We start from the raw sequence: 23,426 nt of genomic DNA on the forward strand, positions 1-23,426 counted from the left end.
TGGGACAATCAGAGAGCTGAGCTCCCGCCTCATTACCGGACACCTTGTGGACAAGCAGACAAGGCGCTCACATGCGGGGCTAAAATGCATCAGAATAACCGGACGAGGCTCACGAGTCTGGTGCGGGTTGTGGTCTAACAGTAGTCTGGCAGAAGAGGAGCCATGAGGAAACACCTGAGTCCCACAAAACAACAGCAGCAGCAGCAGCAGCAACCACCGGCTGATGTCCCGGCTCCAGGCGGCGAGGTTACCGTCCAACAGCTCAACGAGCTCCTGTCCAACGGCAGCGGCTTCTACAGCCTCCCGACACAACACTTCAACGAGGTCTTCCCCCGAATATACGTCGGCAACGCGTGAGTCATTTATCATTTCATCTAAGGGTGAAGTGTGCTGTCGGTTGTCAGACACTGACAGGTAGGACAGTTTTTATTTTTACATTTTTTTTATTTTGAAAGATGTTTCCTCTTCCTCCACCGACCAGACGCGACAATGACAACAGTGTCGCATGCCGGGCAGCACGCACGCAGCGCGGGCTTGTTGTTCTGGTGTGTCCGCTGTCTGCCGTGCGACAGCCTGTTGTTGTCAACACATTGTGTTGTCGTCGAAATAACAGGCTGTACCGGCAGCGCTAACGTGCCTCGGTAGCCATACAGGTGGGTGTTGTGTAACAGGGGGCCATAATAAGAAGAAGAATTATTATTATTGTCATAACAAGACAGCTTGGAGGCATAATCGAGCCTTTAGACAGGATTCAGATGTGCAGGACCCACGCAAAACCCTGTTGTTACTCCGTGAACCTCCTCCATCATTAGTGACACCGCCGTGTGCTCTTCATCATCGAGCCGCTCCCATCGCCTCCAGCTGGGCTTGCAGGGCTCCAACAATCATCACACGGGAGGGAAACGAGGGGTTTGTTTTCATTCACAAACTGAAAGACAGGCGGGTCCCTGCAGGACAAAGAGGGAGGAAGAGGAGCACGTTGATTTTGTAAAGGGAACATGTTCTTGTTAGGAGCAGAAATGAAGTGAGGGGAAAACATAAACTATACGCCCTAATGAGCCAAATTCAAGACAGGCTGGTAGTCAGGAGTCCTGAACCCGTTCAGACTGGAAGCGCGGGTGTGTCTACACCTGACTGTCATAACTTACTGCAATCACAGGAAATGCCTTTTATTCTGGAGAGGAGGTGATTAGTCGGCTAATCGAACAGAAAATTTATTTGAAAATATTCTGTTATTTTCTGGCAAAAATAATCAAACATTGTATTGTTTAGCCTCGTTGTTTTGTCTTATGTGATGGAAAAATTGAACATGTTTGGGTTTTGGACTGTTGGTCATGAAATTTTGTCGGCTTCTGCTCCCAGAAATTTTTTGGTTTTTTTTTGCAATTTTCCAGCCTTTTGTGGACCGATTGTTCCAATTACAAATGAGTAGTTGCTAAATTCAAGCTGTGTAACATTTTGAAAGCTGTATAATATAGTTCAACCAGTACTGTGCTTTTCAGATTTTGCTTTTCTGATATTGATAACAAACACTGATATTTGAAACAAAAACAATCAGATGTGTGTGTGTGTGTGTATTAAACATGGCAGATGCCGAACCATAAATCCATAGTTGTTGGCTGACTGGTAGCTATTGGCTTTGTGATGAACGTTTAGGCGTTCCTGTAAAGCCACTTCACGGTACTTCCTGTTCACATGTGCACAGATTGTGTACAGGAAGTCAAGTGCACGGCAGCCGTCGGCCCGTGCTGTCGGTGCATTAACGGTGATTAGGAGCTGATTTTCAGTTGCAGGTTTCGTTCAGTTCACAGTATCCAGTAACATTTTGTCAATAATGAGAACTTGTTTCTGAACATCAGTAGTTTTTATGAGATGACCAAAACGTGTCTGATTATTACGGTTGTTCACTTATTGAAAAAGCTGTATTGTTTGTAGTGTTGTCGGCTCACAGAACATCTGATGTGGTGCACATATGTGGTCAGGTTATGTAATGTAGTGGGATGTGGTCAAATCAGGAGTGACGTGATGATGCAGAAAAACATGAGAAATCATTTTCAGGTTTCAGGTGTCAGATTTGTCTGAACACCTGAAGAGTAAAGGGAAAAAGTTGCAGGAAATCTAACTTTCGAATGCCTTTTGGCGTGCTGTGATGTAACAGAAGCTTTCACAGAGCAGCCCTTCGCCTCGCTGTTCGCGAGCGCTTCAGGGACGCCTCAGAGAAACGTATTGTCTCTGTGCAGTCCATCATTTGGCTCCAGCCGCTGCCAAGAGAGGGCCGGAGGAGGGTGAACAGGACGGGATGCGAGCACATTACTGTACCACAGTGCTACAACAAAATCAATCTGAATGTGCCAGTCTGCCCGTCCAAGTCTGCAAACAGAGTGCTGATGGGACGAATGAGGAAGACTCTAATGTGCACTCGGCTTGTGACGTTTTGATTTCCAGGATGAAGAACAGAGTCAGGCAATGTGTGGTGATTTATGTATCACAGACTGTCCAAACGAGTCAGAAATGTTGACGAGTAAGATCAAACTCCACTGCTTAACACAGGATACGCTGTATGTGCTGCAGTTCACACACACACACACACACGTTCGATTACGGTTTGTGTGAAAAAGACTTTGTCCTTGAAAATATTCATGAACATCTCTTGTCATGGGGTCCCACAGGGAATCGGGCTTGTGACCCATTTTAGGCCCCAGTCTACACTTTAAAGCAACCTTTTCCAGTTCAGAAGAAAATGAAACACAGGACTGTTGCTCTGACTCATGACAGCACATTAAAGGACCAGTCAGAATATTAAAGTCATGATGTTCGCTGACAGTTCAGCTGCTGGTGCTGGTGTGGAAAGCCTGGCGACGGTTCAGCCTCCAATCTCCCTAACTTTTCTTCTGGTTTTTATTAAAAACAGTCTGCGTCATCATCCGGGTGAACCAGTGGTGCTCCAACAATAACACAGCAGAGCTTTAGAAATGATCACCTGCGGGGCGTGTCAATCGCTCGTGGCACTTTGGTGAACAAGGCAGTAAAATGTTCCCCTCCCTCAAATGGACTGCGACTACAGTATTTTCCAAACCCTGCCACTGTTTTCAGATCAGTCAGCACTATGAGACCTCCTCTGTGTGCAGCTCAGGGACGCACTTAAGGTGTGCTTGTTTGCTCAGAGAAACTCGTCGGCTCTTTGTGAAGCTGGTCTTTAATAATGGATGCTGTGGGACTGCGGAGGGCGAGGAGGCGGGGACAGGACAGGTGAGCGGGACGAGCTCGCTTGAACCTCAGTGTGTCTCTGCGTTGCGTCGTGTAGAAGTACAGTAAAATGTTCGAGCAGCGCAGCTCGGGTACGTCAGTACTGTCGGCGCTCCTTCCACACACACACACACGCACGTGCACACGCACATGCTCATCCTGTACATGTAAGCACTTACTGTAGGCATTCATGCACACCAGAGGTCCAACTAAGGATTATTTTCTTTATCGATTTAACTACAAAATGTCAAAAAGGTGGCATCTTTTTTCCAGATCTTTCATTTACTGTCGAAAATGACCAAGAGAAGCAGTAAATCCTGACATTCAAGAAGCTGGAACAAGCAAATGACTGAAAAGATTTGATCGATTATCAAAATAGTCGGGTCAGAGTCTCCGCCCCGCAGCCGACCCACCAGCACGTGGCCGTCTTCATCCACCCTCTTATGGCCGTAAAGCAAAATGTTGGCAGGGAGGATTTTTTTTTTGATTGATTCTGGCAGAGGTGGCTTTGCAGCCTCCACCTCAGGGTCAGGGTCACCAGAGTCACCTCGGCTCGCCCGCCTCCAATGGACTGGAAGCACACAGCGCCATCAGGGTGAGCGTGTTCCGGCAGGATTTATGAATGAATGAATAGAGTATTATAGAATTTTTAAAATAATAATTTTGTGTTTGTACATTGACTTTGGCAGCATGCAGAGAGTCACAGCTTTGGTATAATTTGAGTTTTGTGCATCTTTTGTGACAGAAGTCATGTCACTGGTGGTTTGATAGAGCAGTTAGCGATGAGACACAGTGGAGAACAGACGTCACAAGGCGACGCACTCCAGTTGCTTCTGATCTGAAGTCTTGGTTTGTCAGCCTCTGCTACGGTGCAGTTTTTGTTCTTTAAACATAAATTCTGCACAGCTAATTAGTGACTCTAACTGTCCCATAAAACCTTAATACGACAGACACAAAGGAGCCATTTTATCTAGAATCAATGCCCAGTGCCTTTGGCCCGGTTGGTTCATGGCAGTGGACGCAGGCATCGAGCCAGGCGGGCCGGAGCAGCCAAAACCCTGATCTCTTTGTTATGGTTTGTTAGTCAGGGCTCCACTTGCTCTGTAAAGGCCTCATATGCAGTATTGTAGTTCTTAACAAACAAAGTAGAGTACAAGCCTTTTCATGTGGGGACATTTTGACGTGTTAAATTAACTGGCTCCACTCAACTGAGGTCAAATCAGCCAGAACAAGTGAAAACACCTGCGTGGTCCACCTCGATTTTGGCTGTGAGAAGTCGTGATGCACATTTTTCTTGTTTTTTTTTCACATTTTATAATAAAAGCAGTTTTCAATGCTATGCTTCCAAATTTGTGGCAACAGTTTGTTGAAGGCCCTTTTCTATTCCAGCATGACTGTGCCCCAGTGCACAAAGCAAAGCTCCATAAAGACATGGTTGGATGAGTTTGGTGTGGAAGAACTTGACTGGCCCACACAGAGCCCTGACCTCAACCCCATCCAACACCTTTGGGATGAACTGGAACGGAGATTGTGAGCCAGGCCTTTTGGTCCAACATCAGTGTGTGACCTCACAAATGCTCTACTGCATGAATGGGCACAAATTCCCACAGAAACACTCCAACATGTTGTGGAAAGCCTTCACAGAAGAGTGGAAGCTGTTAGAGCTGCAAAGCTAAAATGCGTGCAGTGTTGTGGTGAAAGATGCAGCCTGCATTATCAGTATATCACTAAAATAAATCGTGCTGACACGCTCTTCTGCTGTGTCTGCCAGGTTTTTATTATTAGTGCTGTGACTTGTCCTGTGTCTTGTTCTGCTGCTGTCAACTCATCATTTTGAGTCCTTAGAGAAAAATAAAGTTTTATTTCACTGTCCACAGAGGCGCATTCTGAGCTTTTACCAGTTTGCAAACTTTGTTTTGGTGCAGTCGACTTGTCACAGGCATCAGCAACTCGCTGAAGTGATTAAATTGATTGTTTTGTTTCTTCTCACCCTGAACCCGACCCTCATCTCGCCATCCCAGGTTCGTAGCCCAGAATGCAATGCGTCTGCAGAAACTTGGAGTGACGCACGTCCTCAACGTGGCGGAGGGCACCTCGTTCATGCACGTCAACACCAGTGCGGACTTCTATGCCGGCACGGGCATCACATACCACGGTATCCAGGCCAATGACACGGAGCAGTTCAACCTGAGTGCCTTCTTTGAGGAGGGGGCTGACTTTATCGACAAGGCCCTGGCACACAACAATGGCAAAGGTGAGTTTGCGACGTGTGATACGTGGAGGTTTTTTAGCTGCTTCTGACGGGAAGCTCAGCTCCAGCCACAGTGTGTTGACAGACTGTTCAGCTAACTGGACTAATGAGCTAAATGCTGAAAGTGGATCTAATTAATGTCTTTACATTAACATTCAGCACATGTAGAGAGGTTCCAGTGCTATTTTTTCCTTCCCAATACCCAATTCCAATGACTGAACTTCGGGGAAAACTGATCCGATACCAGTGCGTTTAAAATTATCTTTGTTATTTTTCCTTTGGTAAAATTATTGTGTTCTTCAAATGCTTTATAAGGCTGTTGGTGTTCAAAGTGGCAAAATGGATTTCCCATGTATAATTTTTTGCCATATTGCAGATTCTGGTTAACGTTACATTATAGAAAATCAATTCTTCTTTGCTGCTCTAAAACGGTAGTTGCAACTTGTTGTGTAAATTACTCAAAGCAGCAAAGAGAAATTGTTTTCCACAGAAAAGGAAAGGATGTTGGCGCTGTAAAATCAGCATCAGCGCAGCCAAAATGGCCATGAAAATGACAGGTTATCAGAGATTGTTATCAGCATGTGCTGATGCACCCGAAACCCAAAGAGAACTGAGAGTTTATGTCTTTAACAGAACACCTCAAAGGTAGACATCAGAACACGGCGTCTGTCACGCTTCAGCAGCTTCCACTTGAAAGCAATTGACTTCAAGACTTGAGACGTGAAAACAAGCTCCTCCTGCTGGCTCGTCTGACGAAGGATACAACATTCAGAGTGAACACGCTCTCATGACGACGGCTAAATCTGACACACTCCTGAGCCCTGCTCCATATTCCGTTATCAGATCACGTCCCTGGACGTCAGCGTTGTCAGAACGTTCCGTACGTAACACCTGTTGAGCCAAATCTCAGTCCAACTCGCTGTTAAACAGGTGACAGATTAGGACTCAATTAAACGATGAGACAATGTAGGACAAAACAGTCAAAATGCAGACATCACAGGTGTTAAATTTGCCATCTGATGCAGCCACCAGGTGTGTGTGTTGTAACATGAACAGAATATTTAGATTGAAGAGACGATCAGTCCCGGGAGGCCTCAGCTCTCCTGAAGCTGGAGCTAAATTTAGAGGATTTGTTACCACACATGAGGGATGTGTTTAATTAGTGAGCTGAATCCTGTATTTTATGGCACAGACTTTTTTGAGCTTTGACACATAAAACGGTCTTAATTCCCAGGAAGTTTGGTGAAGGTGCACCAACACTGTGGTGAGTGAGGAGTGTAAAGGTCCTGTGTCACGGACTGTGGAGGAGGAGGAGGAGAAATAGTCTCACCTCCACCTGCTGCTGCTTCTGCTGCTGTAGTTTGACACTGTGCTGTGTGACCCGCCCCCCCCCCCTCAGCTGAAACGGTCATAGGTCCAGGATTTTAATGAGCAACTGCACTGATGCAGTGAGCCTGCCATAATGAAGAGCTTACTGGATGTACAGCGAGTGGTCGCGTTTTCAAGCTGACGCTGCATGATCTCATCCAAATATTAACGGTAAAACCTATCAAGAAAATTATCAGCACGCTGCACTGATCAATATCTTTATATTAATGGTGGATCACCGTGTGTGTGAGGTTAAAGGTGTCTGAGAGTCATCACCTGACTTAGCAGTGTCCCTCTCCAGAGGCTGGCTGAAGCTGCCATTTAAACACACAATTCAGATTATATTTGAATGCAAGCCATGTAGCATAATGAGGGCGACGGTGAACACGGTCGCGGTCGGCGATGTCCACTCGTGTCTTAACCCTCAGTACAGTCGTCATTGTGTGTCACGAGTCAACAGTCGGACGAGGTCGTGCCAGTGAAGCTACCAGCTGGAGTCTTGGATTTGCTGTGGTTGTGAAGTCGTATCTTTGTTGGTAATTTCTGTGCAGAATCCAGAATCCTTCCCAACACGCTGCTGCTGCTCAGATTGTTCCATCAGAACGACTTTGCTTGTTCTCCGTTTTTTTTTTTTTTTTTTTCTTAATCATTAGGTCAGGCTGTAGGGTGTCCTCTGCTGGACCACAGGGACAGTAAATTTGGTCAGTGTAGTTTGAATACTTCATTTTTTTTCCCCCACGTTTGTAAGAAAATTCAAATTTAGAACAAAGTGTTGGTCGTAGTGGTCGAGTCAGTGATGGCGTCTGACAGGAGGATACAGGAGAATCAACATCGATCTGTGGCAGGCGGCGTGATTAGGTATCGAAGAGGTCATTTTGCTGGCAGCGGACTGTTCTGGGTGGAGTATGGAGGAGGAGGAGGAGGAGGAGAGGATAGAAGCAGAGGGACTCGGGGAGGTGTTGGGTTTCACACAAAGTGCAGAATCTGCAGATCTGACCCGAGGCCGGTGCATCGGCTCCTCATGGGGCTTTGGCTCGTCAGTAATGAGAGTGTGAGTCAGACGAACGCGCACCTTACAAGGCAAACAATTCGTTGTCAGAGCTGCAGCTCAGAGAGCATTCATGTACTCTGCACGCAGCGCAGAGTCTCGCGGCTGCAGTCAACATGACTGACTGACTTTGCCGAGTCTGCAGCAGAGGTCAGATCTCGTATTTGCATCTCCTGGCACAGAAGATGCTTTGCTAGGCAAGTTTTGGTCACAGCATATGTTCCCCGACCCAATTCTTCCTCCTCTTTGTTTCCTTTCTTATTTTGTTTCTTCCATCCCACCTCATTTTTCTTCTCCCGCTCCGTTTTGTTTTGTTCTGTTGTTTCACAGAGTGGAAAGCCACCATAAAGCAGGAATCCTTTGTGTTTTGCTTCACGTTCACGCCGGGTCGCAACACATCATGAAATAAAAGTCCTGATCATTTTTTCTGAAACTATAAGGTATTTAGAGATTTCATTTGTTGCTGTAGGGACACGGTAGAAAACTGCCAGCCTCGTCTTTTAAAATGTACTGAAAGTAAGACTCTGTATTTCTCTGGGGCATGTGTGTTTTTTAGGCTCTTGTGAAACTGCTCACTCATCGTATTGTTCTGATTCTCTTTGTACCTGCCAGGGAAGGTGTACGTACACTGCAGAGAAGGCTACAGCCGCTCCCCGACCATGGTTGTTGCTTACCTCATGCTGCGCCATAAAATGGATGCCCGGCTGGCGGTGGCCACCGTGAGGCACAAGAGAGAAATCGGCCCCAATGACGGCTTCCTTCGCCAGCTGTGCCAACTTAACGAGAAGCTGGCAAAGGAGGGCAAGCTGAACGGGGAGGCGGGCAAACTAAAGACCAAATGAAAGCAGGAGAGGCCCTCTGCGCCGTCTCCTCCCATCATGCCTTTCACAGGCTTCAGCTGCTGTCAGAGACTGACCCCCACCCGACCAAACCAGCACCCACACGTCTGACACACCAGGGGTATTCTGAAAAACCAACACATGCATTCATCTGTGTAGATAATTATTCCTCATGCTCACGCACACACAGTGTCACACACAGTGTCACACACACACGTGCAAGCTGTCTAATCTCATGTTCACGTCTGTCACTGCTGCCCCTGGAACGAGTTCGATCTCAAACGGTGAATACAAACAAACCACCCCCCCCCTTTGTTTAACTCGCTGCTCGCACCCGAACGCTCACAGTTAAGGATCTGAGCTACTTAAAGCATTCCTTCAATCCCCACAAGTCGAGACAGTGAAAACTTCACTCCAACTTTTTACAGCACACAGCACAATCATTCCATAGTTTTCCACTGCCGGGAATGTCAGTGGTGTCTCCGCCGGCGGGAGGAGCAGAAATTCCAGATGAACTCTTAGACATTAAAAAGTCACACGTGATGCAACCTGCGGAGGAAATAAGTCAGTTCGGCGACACAGGAAGTGATCCGTGAATCCCAAACATTCCATGGAAACAGAAAAGGCCTCTCAGAGTTTCGTTTGCCCGCTCATTCCTTAAGTCTCCTCTGCGCGTATTTAAACACAAATTATTCACACTCGTAATTCAGGCTGTAGCTCTGCGTAGCGTTTGAGTCGGCGTCCTTCACTCTCCGGCCCCCAGTTTGACTGCGGTAGCTTTAAATGTGTCGTTGACAAACAGCAGCCGCCAGCGAAGGTCGAGCTAATTAAAAATAACGAGCAGCGTGGTTTGTGGGTTCATGTAGCAGCCGTATTTAGCTGCTGATCCAACGAATTCATTTATTCGAGCTAAATACGATGTTTAGTTTGGTTTTGGTCCATCAGTTTGCACACCAGACAGCTCACGTCCATGTAAGTAGGTAGAGTATCTGGACTGGATATTCTCTGAGAAACAAGAAATCATCTCCTGTACATCAAATAAAAAGAGTGACATTCATTTAAAGTTTCTGTGAAGGAAGCTGGAGATGAGGAGGACTGCAGGACTGCATGACCCAAAGTCATTTTGAGGGCTGGATAGCATCCAGATGGTTTACACTAGATAAACATACTTGTTCTGAGCACAACCTGCTGGTTCAGTTTGTGTGTTAGCAGGAAAGACTTTCAGTAAATGCTGTCACATTTTACCAGAGCTTAGCTGATCATTTTCTGTAGCTGGTAGTCGTAAATGTGAACAGACTCGTGGCTCATCGACATACTAAACTAGCTAATTTCGAAGCTTGAGGAACAGTAACTAAAACCCTCCTCTTCCTCCTCTTTTGGTCAGCCACAGCTGACTTTACCAGCTTCAAGCTAGCAGCCTTTGGTTTTAGCTGTCAAATGCATCAACAGAGGAGGATGCCACCCGCTTTGAACAGAACGTTCCAGTCATCTCTGCTGCCAACTCCCTGACACAGCCGTTCGGCCAGTATCCAGTTCCACTGTTTCATCAACACAGTTTGTCAGAGGTCCATACACAACACGTGTCACTCCTAAGTGTGTGTGTGTGTGTGTCACGCCGTAGTGACTTAATGCACACACAGGGTCAAATCACAAAGCCTTTTTCTTTGGTTGTATGTACTAAAGCATTGCAATATATGTCAATACCCCATCAGATATATAGAATGTAATCACATCGAAATATGACTATCCAGGCTGTAGTTGTTTTATATACGTAGTCTGACTATACGTTTTGAAGGATGCTATTTATTACTGGGCATACTACTGGAGACTAGACCCAGTGCCAGGAAGGACAGGGATGGAGTTTCTTTAAAACCTGCAGCACGTCGCTCCCCAAGTTGCCTCCGAGGCAAAATCCCATGAAAAGTCTGAGAAGTGAGTGAGACGTTAAGGCAAAAACCGTTGAGCTGGATGACCACCGGCCTCTCTTCGGTTTGTGTCGGTAGTCCAGCCTCTTGTGTGGTTCTCCTGAACAAATGGCCCTGGGGCGGGGGGCCGTTAGCATGAATCCAGGGGGAGTTGAAACTAGGTTGTCTCACCTCATTAATGGCACTATTTATTCCTCCTTTGATATATCTGTATACATATGAATATATACATGTATACTATATATACATATTTAAGTGTTGACATATATGAATGTATGAGCAATGTGTCTATAACGTGTAGGTGTCGTCGGTATGTCTTTATATATCACATTGTATTTGTATATGCTCCTCCATTCTATCTGTTCCACGGCTGATTACATGTACACAACAATATTCAGATCCAGTGTACATGTAAAACGTGGGGTGTGATTGTGATACTCTTTTATCACAATTGTGCAAAAGTCGCTTGCAGTCGCAGGGTTTTGTTTTTCCAAGCTTAGCTGGGATAGCGGGGCATGTGATCATTGTCTTTTGTACAGTTTTAAGTTTCCACGAAGATGCTAACTTACTCACATAAAGCAAGATGCAGGTGGCAGCGTCGGATGGATACAGATTATTGTCCTGCAATTCACGACATCATGTCAAACTCACCCCATCACGCGCTCATTCGGTGCTTCAGAACATTTACGCCTCAACAGCAGGTTTTCTGTTAAGATCTGGTTTTCCTTTGGCTGAGAATGAAGAGATTCCCCAGCTTTACTCTCCATTTCAGTGCAATGTTTTTAGCTGCGGTAGAGCTACAGGAAAGAGAAGTTGTGGCAGCAGTAATGGAGACCGGCACTAAATTGATTTTATAAGTGTTCTTTTATTTATTTCTGTTTCTAAACTATATCTCTGATCTAGGCATAACGTCAAACCTTTTAGACGAGTGACCTAGAATCAACGTGCCAATTTTCTTTATTAGTTTAAAAGTGAGTAAATGTTATGTTCATGTGCTCTCTCATATTGAAAATCTTTTGAGTTTTGGACTGTTAGTTGAACCCCAAAACTGATTTTAATCTTAATTTCTTAATTTGTCTTGTAGGTAAGAGATTAGTCAAGGAAATCACCAATTAACAGTGAAAATAATTATGACGTGACTTGCTTCCCTGCATTGTACGATGAATTCTCTCTGGCTTTACGTAAGTTGGAAGCAGCCCAGCCAAATGAGTGGGGAAAAACGTCTGCAGACTCAAATTTACATAAATCCGTCCAGAAGAGACATTTTTAGGCTGCGTGTTTATACGGCGGTCTGTTCTCATAAAATCCAATCTTCAAATAAAATCTCGAGACATGCATTGAAATGTGAAGTGCTGCTGTAGCCTTTGGCCAGGAGGACGTATCAGAGGAGAGAATATCATCACAGGGAGGTAGAAACGAGGCCAGACTGTCTCAAACTTTGCCGAGTGAGAACACGAGTGCAGTTGTGGCGTCTCTCCTGGGGGGCTTCGGGGCTCCCAGCGTTCGTACGCTGGATGTTCCTGTCCGCTCTCAGCCCTGTCATCTTGTCGTCTCATACACTTGAAGATGTCTCAGATTTGTGAAGCAGCGCGCTTGATTTCACACATTCCTTTGGCAACATAAATCGGGTGCAGTAGTTCAAATCTGAGACCGTTTCCCAGTGCAGTTTAGAGCATGTGCCACTGGACTTTTTCCCACCACCTCATCATGAACCCCAAACCAAACAACACTGACGTTTATACTGAAGTCTACAAGCAGAGAGAACCACTCACCTCTGTGCCCAAACGTATAACACGCCAAGCCTGTCTGTGCCAAGTCTTGAAACACTGTTTTGTACATGTGTTTAATGTTTAAGGTTGGCTCTTTTGTCTTTCAGAGAAACTGGGGGGGTTCACTTGTACAAATACAACCACTAACTCTCCGCACTTCAGTGTTCCTTTTGAGCTTTACATGCAGTTTATTTTTAAATTTGGGAATTACTGGTCTAAAATTGTTCGAATCGGTCCAGGATGAGGGTTTTTACTTTATAGCATCAACTGCCTACACCAACCTGCTTACTGATTGAGATCATTGACATGTTTTACGCAGTCTGTGGTAGCCGAAGTAGCCATGGTAGAAGTTTTCTGTCACATTTTTTAGCCACTAATTACATGATAAAAATTGTACAGCGCTTCCTTTTTGGGTGAAGCAGAGATGCAACAAAAAGAAAGCTTCTATGATGTCTACACTGCCGGTTTCACACTCCTTTATGCATCGAGTAACAGATAAACACTGCCACCTGCTGTTCAACAGATCTATTGCAAAAAATGCTAATATTCATGATGTTTAGGGTTGGGTTGGTTTCCGGTTTTGCCGTTCGGTCCGGTCTGGTGTACAGTCTTATATCAGTTCAGTTCCAAGGAAACTGACTGAACCGACATTTGTCTACAGGTGGAGCTAAGAGAGCTAAGATAGCAGCATGTGGCTAGTTAGCAGGAGGACAGCAGGTCACGCTACGTTGCTTTAATACAAAGCCTCGTTTTGAGCCTGTTAATGTTACTGCAAGTTTCAAATTAAAAGCCCTCCGAGGTTTCACTGGACAGAAATCCCTTCATCCTCTTTCAACAAGGCTTTTATTGTGAAACATTTGTGGGAACATGTTTCCAAGGTTCCCTTGTTGCACTTGAACTGTAGCAGCTGCTATCTTTTCTTGCCGGACTGAAGTCTTATTTTATTTATTATTTGTTGATGGCAAACCTTAAGAAGAAAGAATAAACTGGGTGGTTGTGAGAAATAGCAGCACCATGTGTCACAGCTGTCCTGATGGATTGTGGTGCCGCTACACTCGTGTGCAGGACGGCTGCTGCCTCAAGTGCGACACCTAGTGGTAAAACCCGGTCCGGCTTTAAACCGGTCCAACCCTAATAATGTTTGTTACTCATGATATCATAAATATTTCAAATCCAACCACAAAACCATTTTTTTCTTCCTCATTGTGAAACCCTGTAATTTCTTTTGTTTAATGAAGTACCAGCATCATTCTGTGGGTTATACTCCAGGTATATACTATGTTAATGAGAATGTCAAATGTGAAATGCCATTAATGTATATCGTTATATATTCTGAGTATGTAACACGCACTAAGGCAATTGTGAATTGCTGAATTTTGCTATCTTAACTGGCCTAATATATAGATAGGACATTGTCTGATATTGAGTGAGTTGAAACTGCAGATGAAACATTCTGATTTCTTTTCTCCTCAAAGTAAAGTGAGTTAATTTTTTTAATTTGAATTTGTCCTGTTACAAGGATGTGATTTGATTTTGTGTTTGGATCTTTGCTTTGCTAGTAAAGAAGGCAATTTTTTGTAAAGTAGGAAAGACGAAAAAGTTAATGAAAGTGAGATTGTAACCTGCTTCTCCAACTTGGCCATTAAGCTGACCACAGTTTGTCATTATCCATGTTGTTTTTGGATCTTATGGGAGTCGGTCTGGGAACAGAAGGTGATTGTTACTGATCCCCAGTGCTTGTTGCCTTACCAGAGTGGAGGATTGTAAAATCATTCGCAGGGAGCCTGGTAGTGTTCTATCACAGAAAAATACTTCAAATTGACTTTTGTTCCAATTTGCTGTCCCGTGTGGCATATCTCAGCCATCTGCGCTGAAACAGTGAAAAACCTGAGAAGTTTAAACCCTCTGTGACTGACAGTTGATATCCTCCATCATGGAAACTCCTCTGGCTGAACTTTTGTCCATGATGCAGTAAACTCCATCTGGTACTCTTGAGAGCATTCAAACAAACACTGGGAATTACTTACAAATCCTGCTTGGCCCAGGTGATGTGCCGACACCAGAGCTCCCGTCTTCTTCTTCTTGCTCCCATTACAGCAGGAGTTTTAGCACAAATGAGCCCACTGCCTGACTCCTCCTGGAGTCCATTCCATTGTCGACGTCTTGTCTCACGGTTTCGTTTCTGTTAATGTGCAGATGTCGCAAAAGGACCTCGTTGTGGCGTTGGATTGTCTGTTAATGGGTATGTTCTCATATGTGTTCGTCGCCGCCACTGACATCTCAGAAGTAACGACACAGCAGCCCACCCGAAGCCTTACAGTAAAGATTGATTCCTTAGAGTGTTTTTGAGTTTGAGTGTCTCACTTCACACAGTAGGAAGGGATGGTTCCCTTACAGAACGAGGCAACGTTGAAGTGCACTTGATTTTAAACTGCAATGTTATTTTTCTTACCTTGGAGAAGTCCCTTTTTTCTTATGTTTAAGAAATAAATGGCTGAGGTATTAACAAATGATCATGAGTGGCTTGTTTTTGGCAACTGAGACAGCTGTGGATCAATATCCCAGTGGTATAAACAAATACTGTATATACACTTAACAGATGCAGAAATGTGATTGACCTTTTATTTGATTTTAATGACTAATTTTTGATGAATTTTCTGCATGTTTTTGTATTGTGGGAAGAAACCTGAGCACCAGGAGAAAACCCACATGGACTCGAGGAGAACATACAAACTCCTCCACCTTGTTTCTGTGAGGCTCAGCATGTGGACAGGAGGAGTTGAGTGTTGAAAATGTGAAAGTTGATGAGGAAGAACAAATTAAGGGACACGATGATGTAATAAGACATGAATGTGTAACCCAGGTTAATATAGCTGTGGGCAAATGAAGGATTAAACCAATAAGAAACATCGTGTAAACGAATTAAATCAGCACGAACAGTCATAAAAGTAGCTCAAGCTGCTTATTTTTCCACATTACTTTGCGTAATGGTCCTTTAACAAGTGCACGGAAGCAGCCAATCAGAGCAAGTGCAGCACCGCCTGCGTAAGAGACGTAAAACAGAAAAGTAAAAGCTATCCACAAGTTTAAAAAACAAAAAGGATTTGATTTTTATTATTATTATTATTATTGGAGGATTTTCTGTTTACCCGCTGCTTTGCTGGATTTCCTTTCTTTGAGTTTTGAACGTTGATTTGGTGAGTGTAAAGTATTTTCTTCAGTGTCAGTTAGCATGTTGTTCCGTTGCAGCCGAAATGGCCAGTAACTACGCTTCGATAGTGTGAGTAAACTTTACGTTTCGTATTTTGTGTTTTCTCTGTGTGAAGCCTTCTACGAGGTGACGGCGACATGCACGGTCAAGTTTAGCATCTTGGTTGTAGCTTGAGGCGAACGCTCCGCCATTTTAGGGTGCGGTTCAGGTAAATCGAACAGTTAAATTGTATTTATTTGCGAGCTCTCGTCTGGAGCTTTATTTTGTTATGAACTATATAAAACTGAAATGTTTCTACGTATACTGCACTGCTTAACAATAGGCCAGGTTTCAGTTGTGGAGATCGCTTGTTTGTGTTCATACACTCAAAGCTGGAGAACAAAATGGCGAGCCACCCGTTGGAGAAATCAGGTGGATAAGCGTCAACGTCCCCACGACCGACCGGCCTCTCAAGGATAAGGACATGGATTCCCGCATCGAAATGGCGGTAGGACTTAACTTCAAGTAAATTGCTGCAACCCGCAGTTGAGCTCATATGGACGTGCAAAGAACTTAACGAAAAGACTGATACACACCAAGCGGTGAGTTTTAAGTTTGATGGAGAATGCATAAAACGATGATTTGTGAAATTTGGTTGTGTTCAAATTGTATTGTATTTCCCACTTATTTTGTACCGAATGTTGTAATGTTTCTTCTAACTTGTTTACTGGTTAAGTAAACTAAAGAAGGTGTAGACTTACATTCCTGAATAGACCTAAGTAAGATAGAAATGATTAAACTCGGACAGAAATCAGAAACTAAATAACAACTTAAAGGAACATAGGCTGAAAATGATCTTTTAACTCGAGTGGATTCTAATCAAACCTTAGTGAGGTAAAACAGGAGTAAATGCTCATTTTTTTCTGAAATCTGGGTTTTGATGCTTTCTGGGAATTTGAGTGGATGATTACTTTTTATGTGAGTCGGTGCCAATTGTATGTGTACTTCTATTTTTGTTACCATTTCTACATAAATAAGTGTGCCTGTAAATCCTGATTTCTTGTTATACACTCTTTCGCTGAACCTAGATCCTGGCGTTATCCATCCATCCATTTTCTATACCGCTTATCCGTCAGGGTCGTGGGGGGGCTGGAGCCTATCCCAGCTGACTACGGGCGAGAGGCGGGGTTCACCCTGGACTGGTCGCCAGTCAATCGCAGGGCCAACACACAAAGACAGACAACTGCACACTCTCACACTCACACCCAGGGGCAATGTAGGGTAGCCAATTAACTTAACGTGCATGTTTTTGGTATTGTGGGAGGAAGCCGGAGAACCCGGAGAAAACCCACACAGGCACAGGGAGAACATGCAAACTCCACATAGAAGGGCCCAGACCGGGATTCGAACCTTTGTTAATTTTTATTTTTAATTTAAGTTACTTTATTAATCCCAAGCTGAGAAATTACTTCTCTGCATTTTCATCAAGCGCCCAGGGAGCATATATTGGGGGTTAAGTGGGGCACATCAGCCGGCTAATGAGGGGTGGAGACATTATCACTCCACCACACTCAAATTTTTCCTGCCCGTGTGGTGGGGGAATCGAACCAGTGACCTCACAAGCCGTTTCTCCAACCTCTAGGCCACAGCTGCCCCTGTAAATATCTACAGTGCTATGTATGTTAGAAATTTAACACGTTTGTGGTTTGCAGAAGCATTCAGTGGCAACATTTTATTCAGGTGACTGAGCGGTTGAGAACAGTCCTGCAGGCTACTTTCGATCTGCTGAAGAGGCTAACTAGCTGCTAAACAAAGCAGCACAGTTGTGGTTTTCCATCTGACAGACTGATTGGTAACAAATGTTAAAAGGGTGCAGGACATGTTGGTTTATGCTTGTTGTTGTTTTGCTTTTGTCAGGACGAGCAGCGTGACCACGACATAAAACTGAAACACAAAGTCAGTAGCAATGAAGCTGAAGAGCAGTTGTTCAAAGTTACCTTCATATCCATTTTGACCACTGACGCATCACAAACCTCTAAATCCTCAGTTATTTGACTCGTCACCATAGCTTTGTCAAGATAATTAATTTTTTTTTGAACATTTCTTTCATAAAATCTGGAGTCAGATTTTATCTTTGCTTCTGCTTGTATTATACTCGGTATGTTTATTCAGAGAGACAAACATGTTGAAATATGAGGTGTTTCTGTGAGCCGCTGTGCCGTCCTCGAATTGGGAGCAATTTGAGCTTCAGTGTCTTGGAAAGAGGTGGCTGTGAGAGAGAATGGGGGAGTTAGGAAGGTGGAAGCGAGGTGGGGGGAGGAATGAGGTGGAAGGTGGAAAGAGGAAGGGGTGATGGAGACAGAGGGTGAAGGGAGGGTGGAGACAGGACAGACGAAGGAAGAAGGAACTACTGTTGATCGACCTGAGCCGAACAACCAGCAGCCTCCTCCACCACCCTGTCGCTGTCGTAGTTCTTGTTGAACCTCCGACCCCAGCGGCCCTCTGCCTTCTTCTCCTCTCTTTGTTTTTTCTTCTCCTCTTTTTCTTTCTTTTTCATCTCTGCCTTTTCTTCCTTTTGTTTCTTTTTCATCTCTTCTTTCTCTTCTTTTTCTTTCTTTTTCATCTCTTCGAGTTTTTTCTCGTACAGTTCTTTCTTCTGTTCCTCCAGGTGTTGCTTTGTGTCCCAAACCTGTTCTTTGTCGCTGAACTTCTCCTGCAGAGCCTTGTATTTGTCTTGCCAGGCTCTGTTGCTCTCCTGAAATTCAGCTTTGTTGGCTTTAAGGATTTTGTTGGTCTCAGTGAGGCTGTGAAAGAGGCTGTCATTGTGTTTCCTGAGAGTCAGGTTTTCGTTGTCCCTCTGACGGAGCTGCTGTTCCAGCTGCTTGACCATGTTCTGCAAATCGTTCTGCTGCAGAACAATCTTTTGTTTTTCTAGGTTCAGCACGAGCAGCTCGTTGGTTTTCTCTGAGGCCTTTTGTCGCTCTGCCTTCAGTTTGGCTGCCATGTGTTCTTTCTCTCGGATGCTCTCTTCCTGAACGCTCTGCATGTACTGGAGACTTCTCTTCAGGTTGGAGATTTCTTCTTCATGCTGTGCGATGGTGTCACGGCTCTTTTGTATTTCGTCACTGAACTTTCTGTCCCTGAGGTCTATGAACATGTCCTGTCTGTTGACCTCATATTTCAGTTTGTGGATCCTGTGTCCCATCTTTATTCTCTGAGACCCCCATTCCTCCAGGACGTCACGAGCGTGTTGAAGTTCGCCCTGCAGTTCGACAGGATCTGAGGGAAGCGCTGCACGGGCCCTACAGACCTGTGGAGCAGCGAAAGCAGCTTGTTGGCTGTTTCTGGGATCGTTTGTTTGGTCCATGGTCACTGTCTGATGTAGACTGTAAATATAAAACAGCACAAGAGCAACAATTACTTGGGATGATGTTAGTTAAACACAATTGATGAAAAATATATCAACAAATACAAAAGATGAGGGGTAGACAGGCTCTCTTTGCATGAGCTGACTCATAACCTGAAACCCCAGTCAGAGATAAAGAGCATCACGACGGTGGTTATCAACTTGCTCTGTGAAAGCTTTGTGCTTCAGGCTCTGTGCACACTGACATAACGGATGTTTTATTCTGTATTACAATAGTTAAGATAGATTTGATTGATATCTATTTCTAGTCAGGAACCTGATTATATTTTGTGAGAGCAAAGGTCTTAATTTAAAAAGTAGGTTTACATGAACTTCACAATTAAATCAGTTATACTTGAGGATTTTTCTCAATTCAACTGTTCAAACATGCAAACAATAAACAATTAAACAGATAAAATGTAAGAAGAAATCAGATTATGTTTAGATTTTCTCAGGGTGAACACACTTTGTAGTTACTGGACATTTTACTGCAGTTTGTGTTTGCTAACAAAGGCTGACATGGCCAGTAGCTGACAGAAGGATGGGTTGTTTACTTACCTGTAGTAGACTGTGTTGTCTTTCGCAGACTGGAGCTGTCTGTTATAGACTGCGTTGTCTGTTGTACACCGTAGTTTGCTGTTGAGAGCTGTAGATTTTTCTGGTAAAACTCTGCAAACCCAATCATGCGTTGCTTAGCAACAGTCTTGTTTGTTTTTTTTTTGGGTGGGAGGGGCTTTTTGCCTTTTATTCAAATAGAACAGCTAAAGATATGACAGGAAGGGGAGGGGCAGAGAGAGAGGGGATGACACCCAGCGAATGAGTGGAACCTATGGAACCTATGACCACTGCAGAGGACAGACAGCTTCAGTACATGGGTCGCATGCCCTACCACCTGAGCTACAGGGAGGCCAGTGTTAAACATTTTTCAGCCTCATTGATTCACTGAGAGTGAACCAACCTCAGTGGTGCTAATGAGGGAAGGACAAGTTCTGCTTTTTCACTTTCCTGACCCAGATTTACTGAACCAATGACGTCCCCATCACAAACTCACTTCTCTAACCTTTAGACCACTGCTCACTGACAGTTGAGACACATTTTATTTATTCATATATGTGTACAGTGTTGTTACAAAAGGCATGTGTATTTTCGATACGGCATATGTTTTACTTGCACAACATCTGTCTGTCGAGTACCATAACATCTGATGAGATAAGACATCTTATTAATGTAATAAAAATAATAGATAGATACTTTATTGATCCCGAGGGAAATTCAAGATAAGGTAATGGCCTCATAGTGGAGTAAAATAGTACAAGTATAACAAAATGGAAATACTTATAGAAGGTGCCAGTATTGCAGCAAAGAGCTCTTGTGTGCCGCCATGTTTACACACAGACACCAGACTGACATATACTGTGTGTGCTTCTGTAGCTGCTGCATTAGATTACCACTAGGTGGAGGCAAATCCCTGTAAAACACTCCACTTGAAACACAGCAGTGAGGACAAATAATAGAGAGAGAGAGAAAGCAGGAAAGTCAGAGGGGAAATGGCATCAAGAGTGGGAATGAGATGACAGAGAAAGAAAGAGAAAGTTTTCCAAATGCAAGTGTCCAAGTGTTGATGCAAATGCTGTTTTATGCTTCACAAGACAGGACCAACACACCTGGGATGGACTAGTCACACAGCAGGGTTATTGAGGGGGTCACACCAATTGCAGTTGTACCTTCTGCCCTGCTCTTTTTTCTCAGGTTCTTGCACAAACAATTGTTGCAGACCAGCTGTGTGGTCCCTTATGGGTCCCAGTAAACCAGGGACCCCCTCACTACTCCGTCGGTATTCAAACTATTGCGCTATTTCAGTTGGTTTAGCGAGAGAGGAACCATTTCATTACTGCTGAAGCTCGGAAAAGGTGGACAGCTGAATTTGAATAAAATGACCTCTGCTAAAGCCAAACCTGTTGGACTCCATGTCCAGGATGTCTGATGGAGAAATATGTCAGGTGCAGGATTCACAAGGGAGAGGCTAGGGTCAGGAAGCAGCTCGAGTGAAATGGAGGGATTATGTGTTGCAGCAGGTTATAGGTCCCTCTCTGCTGCTTATTTAAAGGAATCCAGGACGCCAGTTTTCCTGAAATCTCATCAATAACAGCACCGGGCTCTGTGTGATGAAGTGCCATTTATTTCAGCTATGTGCTGCTGCGGTTTTTGCAGCGTGGAAATGTTTATAGCTAAAGCCGGAATCAAAGCAGACAAGTTCCTGTGTTCAGTAACAGTGGAGTCACATGCACTGGTGACACTTTAATTAGTGACTCAAAGGAAGGGCATTTCAAGATGGATTTGTTTGAGATGTTATTACATTTCAAATAAATTTGAATTAAAGTGTCATGTTTTAGCTGAAAAATGTACACTTGTATTTTTTTTTCCTGCAAAGATGAAAGTGTGCTCTGAATCATTGTCTTGTCCATACACAATCTCACATGGCCTTAGAGTCACTCATCATGTTGTATAATATGGGTGGAAGCTTGTGTTTGATACTTGTTTATGAGGGGAAATGATTCATCGGTGAGAAAGAGGATATTCAATCAGTTTTGGCTCTGATGAACTAGAATTTTTCTTCCATAATCTCACTAAATAAAGTTATCAGTCTCCTTTGAAACTTTTATTGCTAGTGGACTCATTTATCCCATTTCCCTCAGTCCCTCAGGCTTTATCCAGAGTCCAGCGAGTTGATTTTCAAACCTCCAGAAAAGCATTGTTCTTTTCTCGTCCCCCATATGTTTGGGTTCATTAGACTATTTAAAATATGATTGCAGTCCTTAAATACACTTGCTTATAATTCGCCGCAGCACCCCCCCACCCCATATGGGCTGTTCAGCTTTCATCTTTGTCCTCAGTTTTAGTGGCTTTATCAAATAGAAAGCATATGATGCTCTCTTTAAATCCTCATCCTAATACCCCACATTCAGAGGATGGAAAGGCAGCAGGGTGAAAAGGGAGAATTGCACATCTGTGGTGCAGCACTAATTATTAGGAAATATTAAGAACGAGAGGGGAAAAAAGGAAGAAAGAGAGAATGCAGTTTTGAGAGATCGTCAGATCCTCTTCCAAGTGCCTGCGCCCGTGGTGGTGTTACTTGTTTAATCTCTCAAGTGCTATTTTACTGCGCTTGGTGTGCTTTATGTTGATCTTGCCGGTCGAATGTTTAAACATCAAAACCCACACAAAGATATGAAGATAAAGCAACAAAAGACACTTAGTGAGCACTTTTAGTCTTCTTTTAAACCCGTGGCAGGAATTAGTGTATCTCTCTTTATGGATGCTTGATTTTAATAAAGACTGGAAACACTTGATAGGAACCAGTTGATTGCTGAGACAGAAACAATGTCCTAAACTTACCCGTAAACCAAAACACCCTTGTACAAAGCTGCGGTTGTAGAGTGAGATTGAATACTCGTGGAAAACAGTCGCCGATGTCGAAATACAGGCCTTGTTTTCAGCTTTAAAACAGATTTTGCAGCCACACTAATTGCAAAGAGCTGCACATTATCGACCCGTTGTCCCCAGAAGCGGAATATTTGACTGCAAAAGCGCAGCACTTGTACCTCAGTAACAAAATCAAGTATTCCCCTAACCATTACCATACAGTATCTGCTCATTATGGGCATGCAAATACAATAAAGTGGGTTGCACACTGTGACTGTATCCATGCAGGAATTGTATTTGAGTGGTGCATTTTGTTTAATCACCTCCAGATGGGCTGTACCACTCAATTAGTATCACCTGCTCAAATTTAACTGGCCCATATTCATAACTCACTAACTACTCAGGCCTTATGCTGGAGCAGTATGCATTTCATTAATGAGAGTGTTGGTGTATTTTTTCTTTAAGGCATGCTTTAGGTGTTACAGAAAAGCATGTGTGTGCAGCCTTTTAGTGATTACAGCAAGTGAGGTGACGCCCTGTTCATCTTAAAGGCGTCTTCAAAACCTCTTCTAATTTTTACAAATATATGCACCCGTCTCGAGACTGAACCCATGCATTTTTACTTCACATTCGGTGTGTGACAGGACAGATGGCCAGGCTCTGATCCATCCCAGTGAGGGTTTATTGCAATATTCTTTCAGCTGTATCATGACAGCAGTCATTTCTGTCTGAACAGTGTGACACGTATGGTCATAGTTTGTGAAAATGTGCTGGAAAGCAACATTTGTGCATAAAACAAAGGCTGGACTTTCTCAGGAAGCTGCACAGTGGGTGGGCTTGGAACTGACGGCGAGCTGCAGCACCTTCACGTGACGAGCCGAGGCGTGACCTCTTTTAATGCTTCTGCTTTTATTTAGCCTTTACTGGATTAGATACAAGAGCTGTGGATTATTCTCACATG

The 23,426-nt window shown here is 44.0% G+C and overlaps 3 protein-coding genes across 9 annotated transcripts in view; 2 read left to right on the top strand and 1 right to left on the bottom strand.

Annotated features, from left to right (window-relative positions):
• On the top strand, positions 1–14,956 carry dusp3a (dual specificity phosphatase 3a). 3 transcript variants are annotated; one of them, XR_006842089.1, is made up of 5 exons: positions 1–353; positions 5,268–5,500; positions 8,526–8,873; positions 10,143–11,648; positions 11,762–14,956. XR_006842089.1 is itself a non-coding variant. In XM_046377801.1 (3 exons), exons 1-3 carry the CDS (start codon positions 163–165, stop codon positions 8,753–8,755), a joined length of 654 nt encoding a protein of 217 aa, XP_046233757.1. In that variant the 5' UTR covers positions 1–162; the 3' UTR covers positions 8,756–8,947. The 3 variants fall into 3 exon arrangements, 1 of the variants encoding a protein (XP_046233757.1); XR_006842088.1 differs by having other exon boundaries at positions 10,143–14,956; XM_046377801.1 differs by lacking the exons at positions 10,143–11,648; positions 11,762–14,956 and having other exon boundaries at positions 8,526–8,947.
• On the bottom strand, positions 10,179–19,648 carry LOC124053122 (centrosomal protein of 63 kDa-like). The gene is made up of 3 exons (XM_046378086.1): positions 19,601–19,648; positions 18,282–19,022; positions 10,179–10,290 (listed from the first exon to the last, which is right to left on the bottom strand). The coding sequence occupies exons 2-3, from the start codon at positions 19,001–19,003 to the stop codon at positions 10,179–10,181; spliced, it is 834 nt and encodes a 277-aa protein (XP_046234042.1). The 5' UTR covers positions 19,004–19,022; positions 19,601–19,648.
• The window catches only part of sost (sclerostin), a 20,603-nt gene continuing 12,724 nt past the window's right edge, over positions 15,548–23,426 (top strand). The window contains exons 1-3 of one of the 5 annotated variants that reach the window (XM_046377799.1): positions 15,549–15,643; positions 15,773–15,865; positions 15,992–16,238. The gene's annotated coding sequence lies outside the window, so the exon portion shown is untranslated. Of the gene's footprint in view, positions 15,644–15,772; positions 15,866–15,991; positions 16,239–23,426 lie in introns of all 5 variants that reach the window. The other 4 variants (XM_046377797.1, XR_006842087.1, XM_046377798.1 and 1 more) reach the window with 4 other exon arrangements.

Source organism: Scatophagus argus, chromosome 21 (assembly GCF_020382885.2).
Source record: "Scatophagus argus isolate fScaArg1 chromosome 21, fScaArg1.pri, whole genome shotgun sequence".
NCBI classification, from domain to species: domain Eukaryota; kingdom Metazoa; phylum Chordata; class Actinopteri; family Scatophagidae; genus Scatophagus; species Scatophagus argus.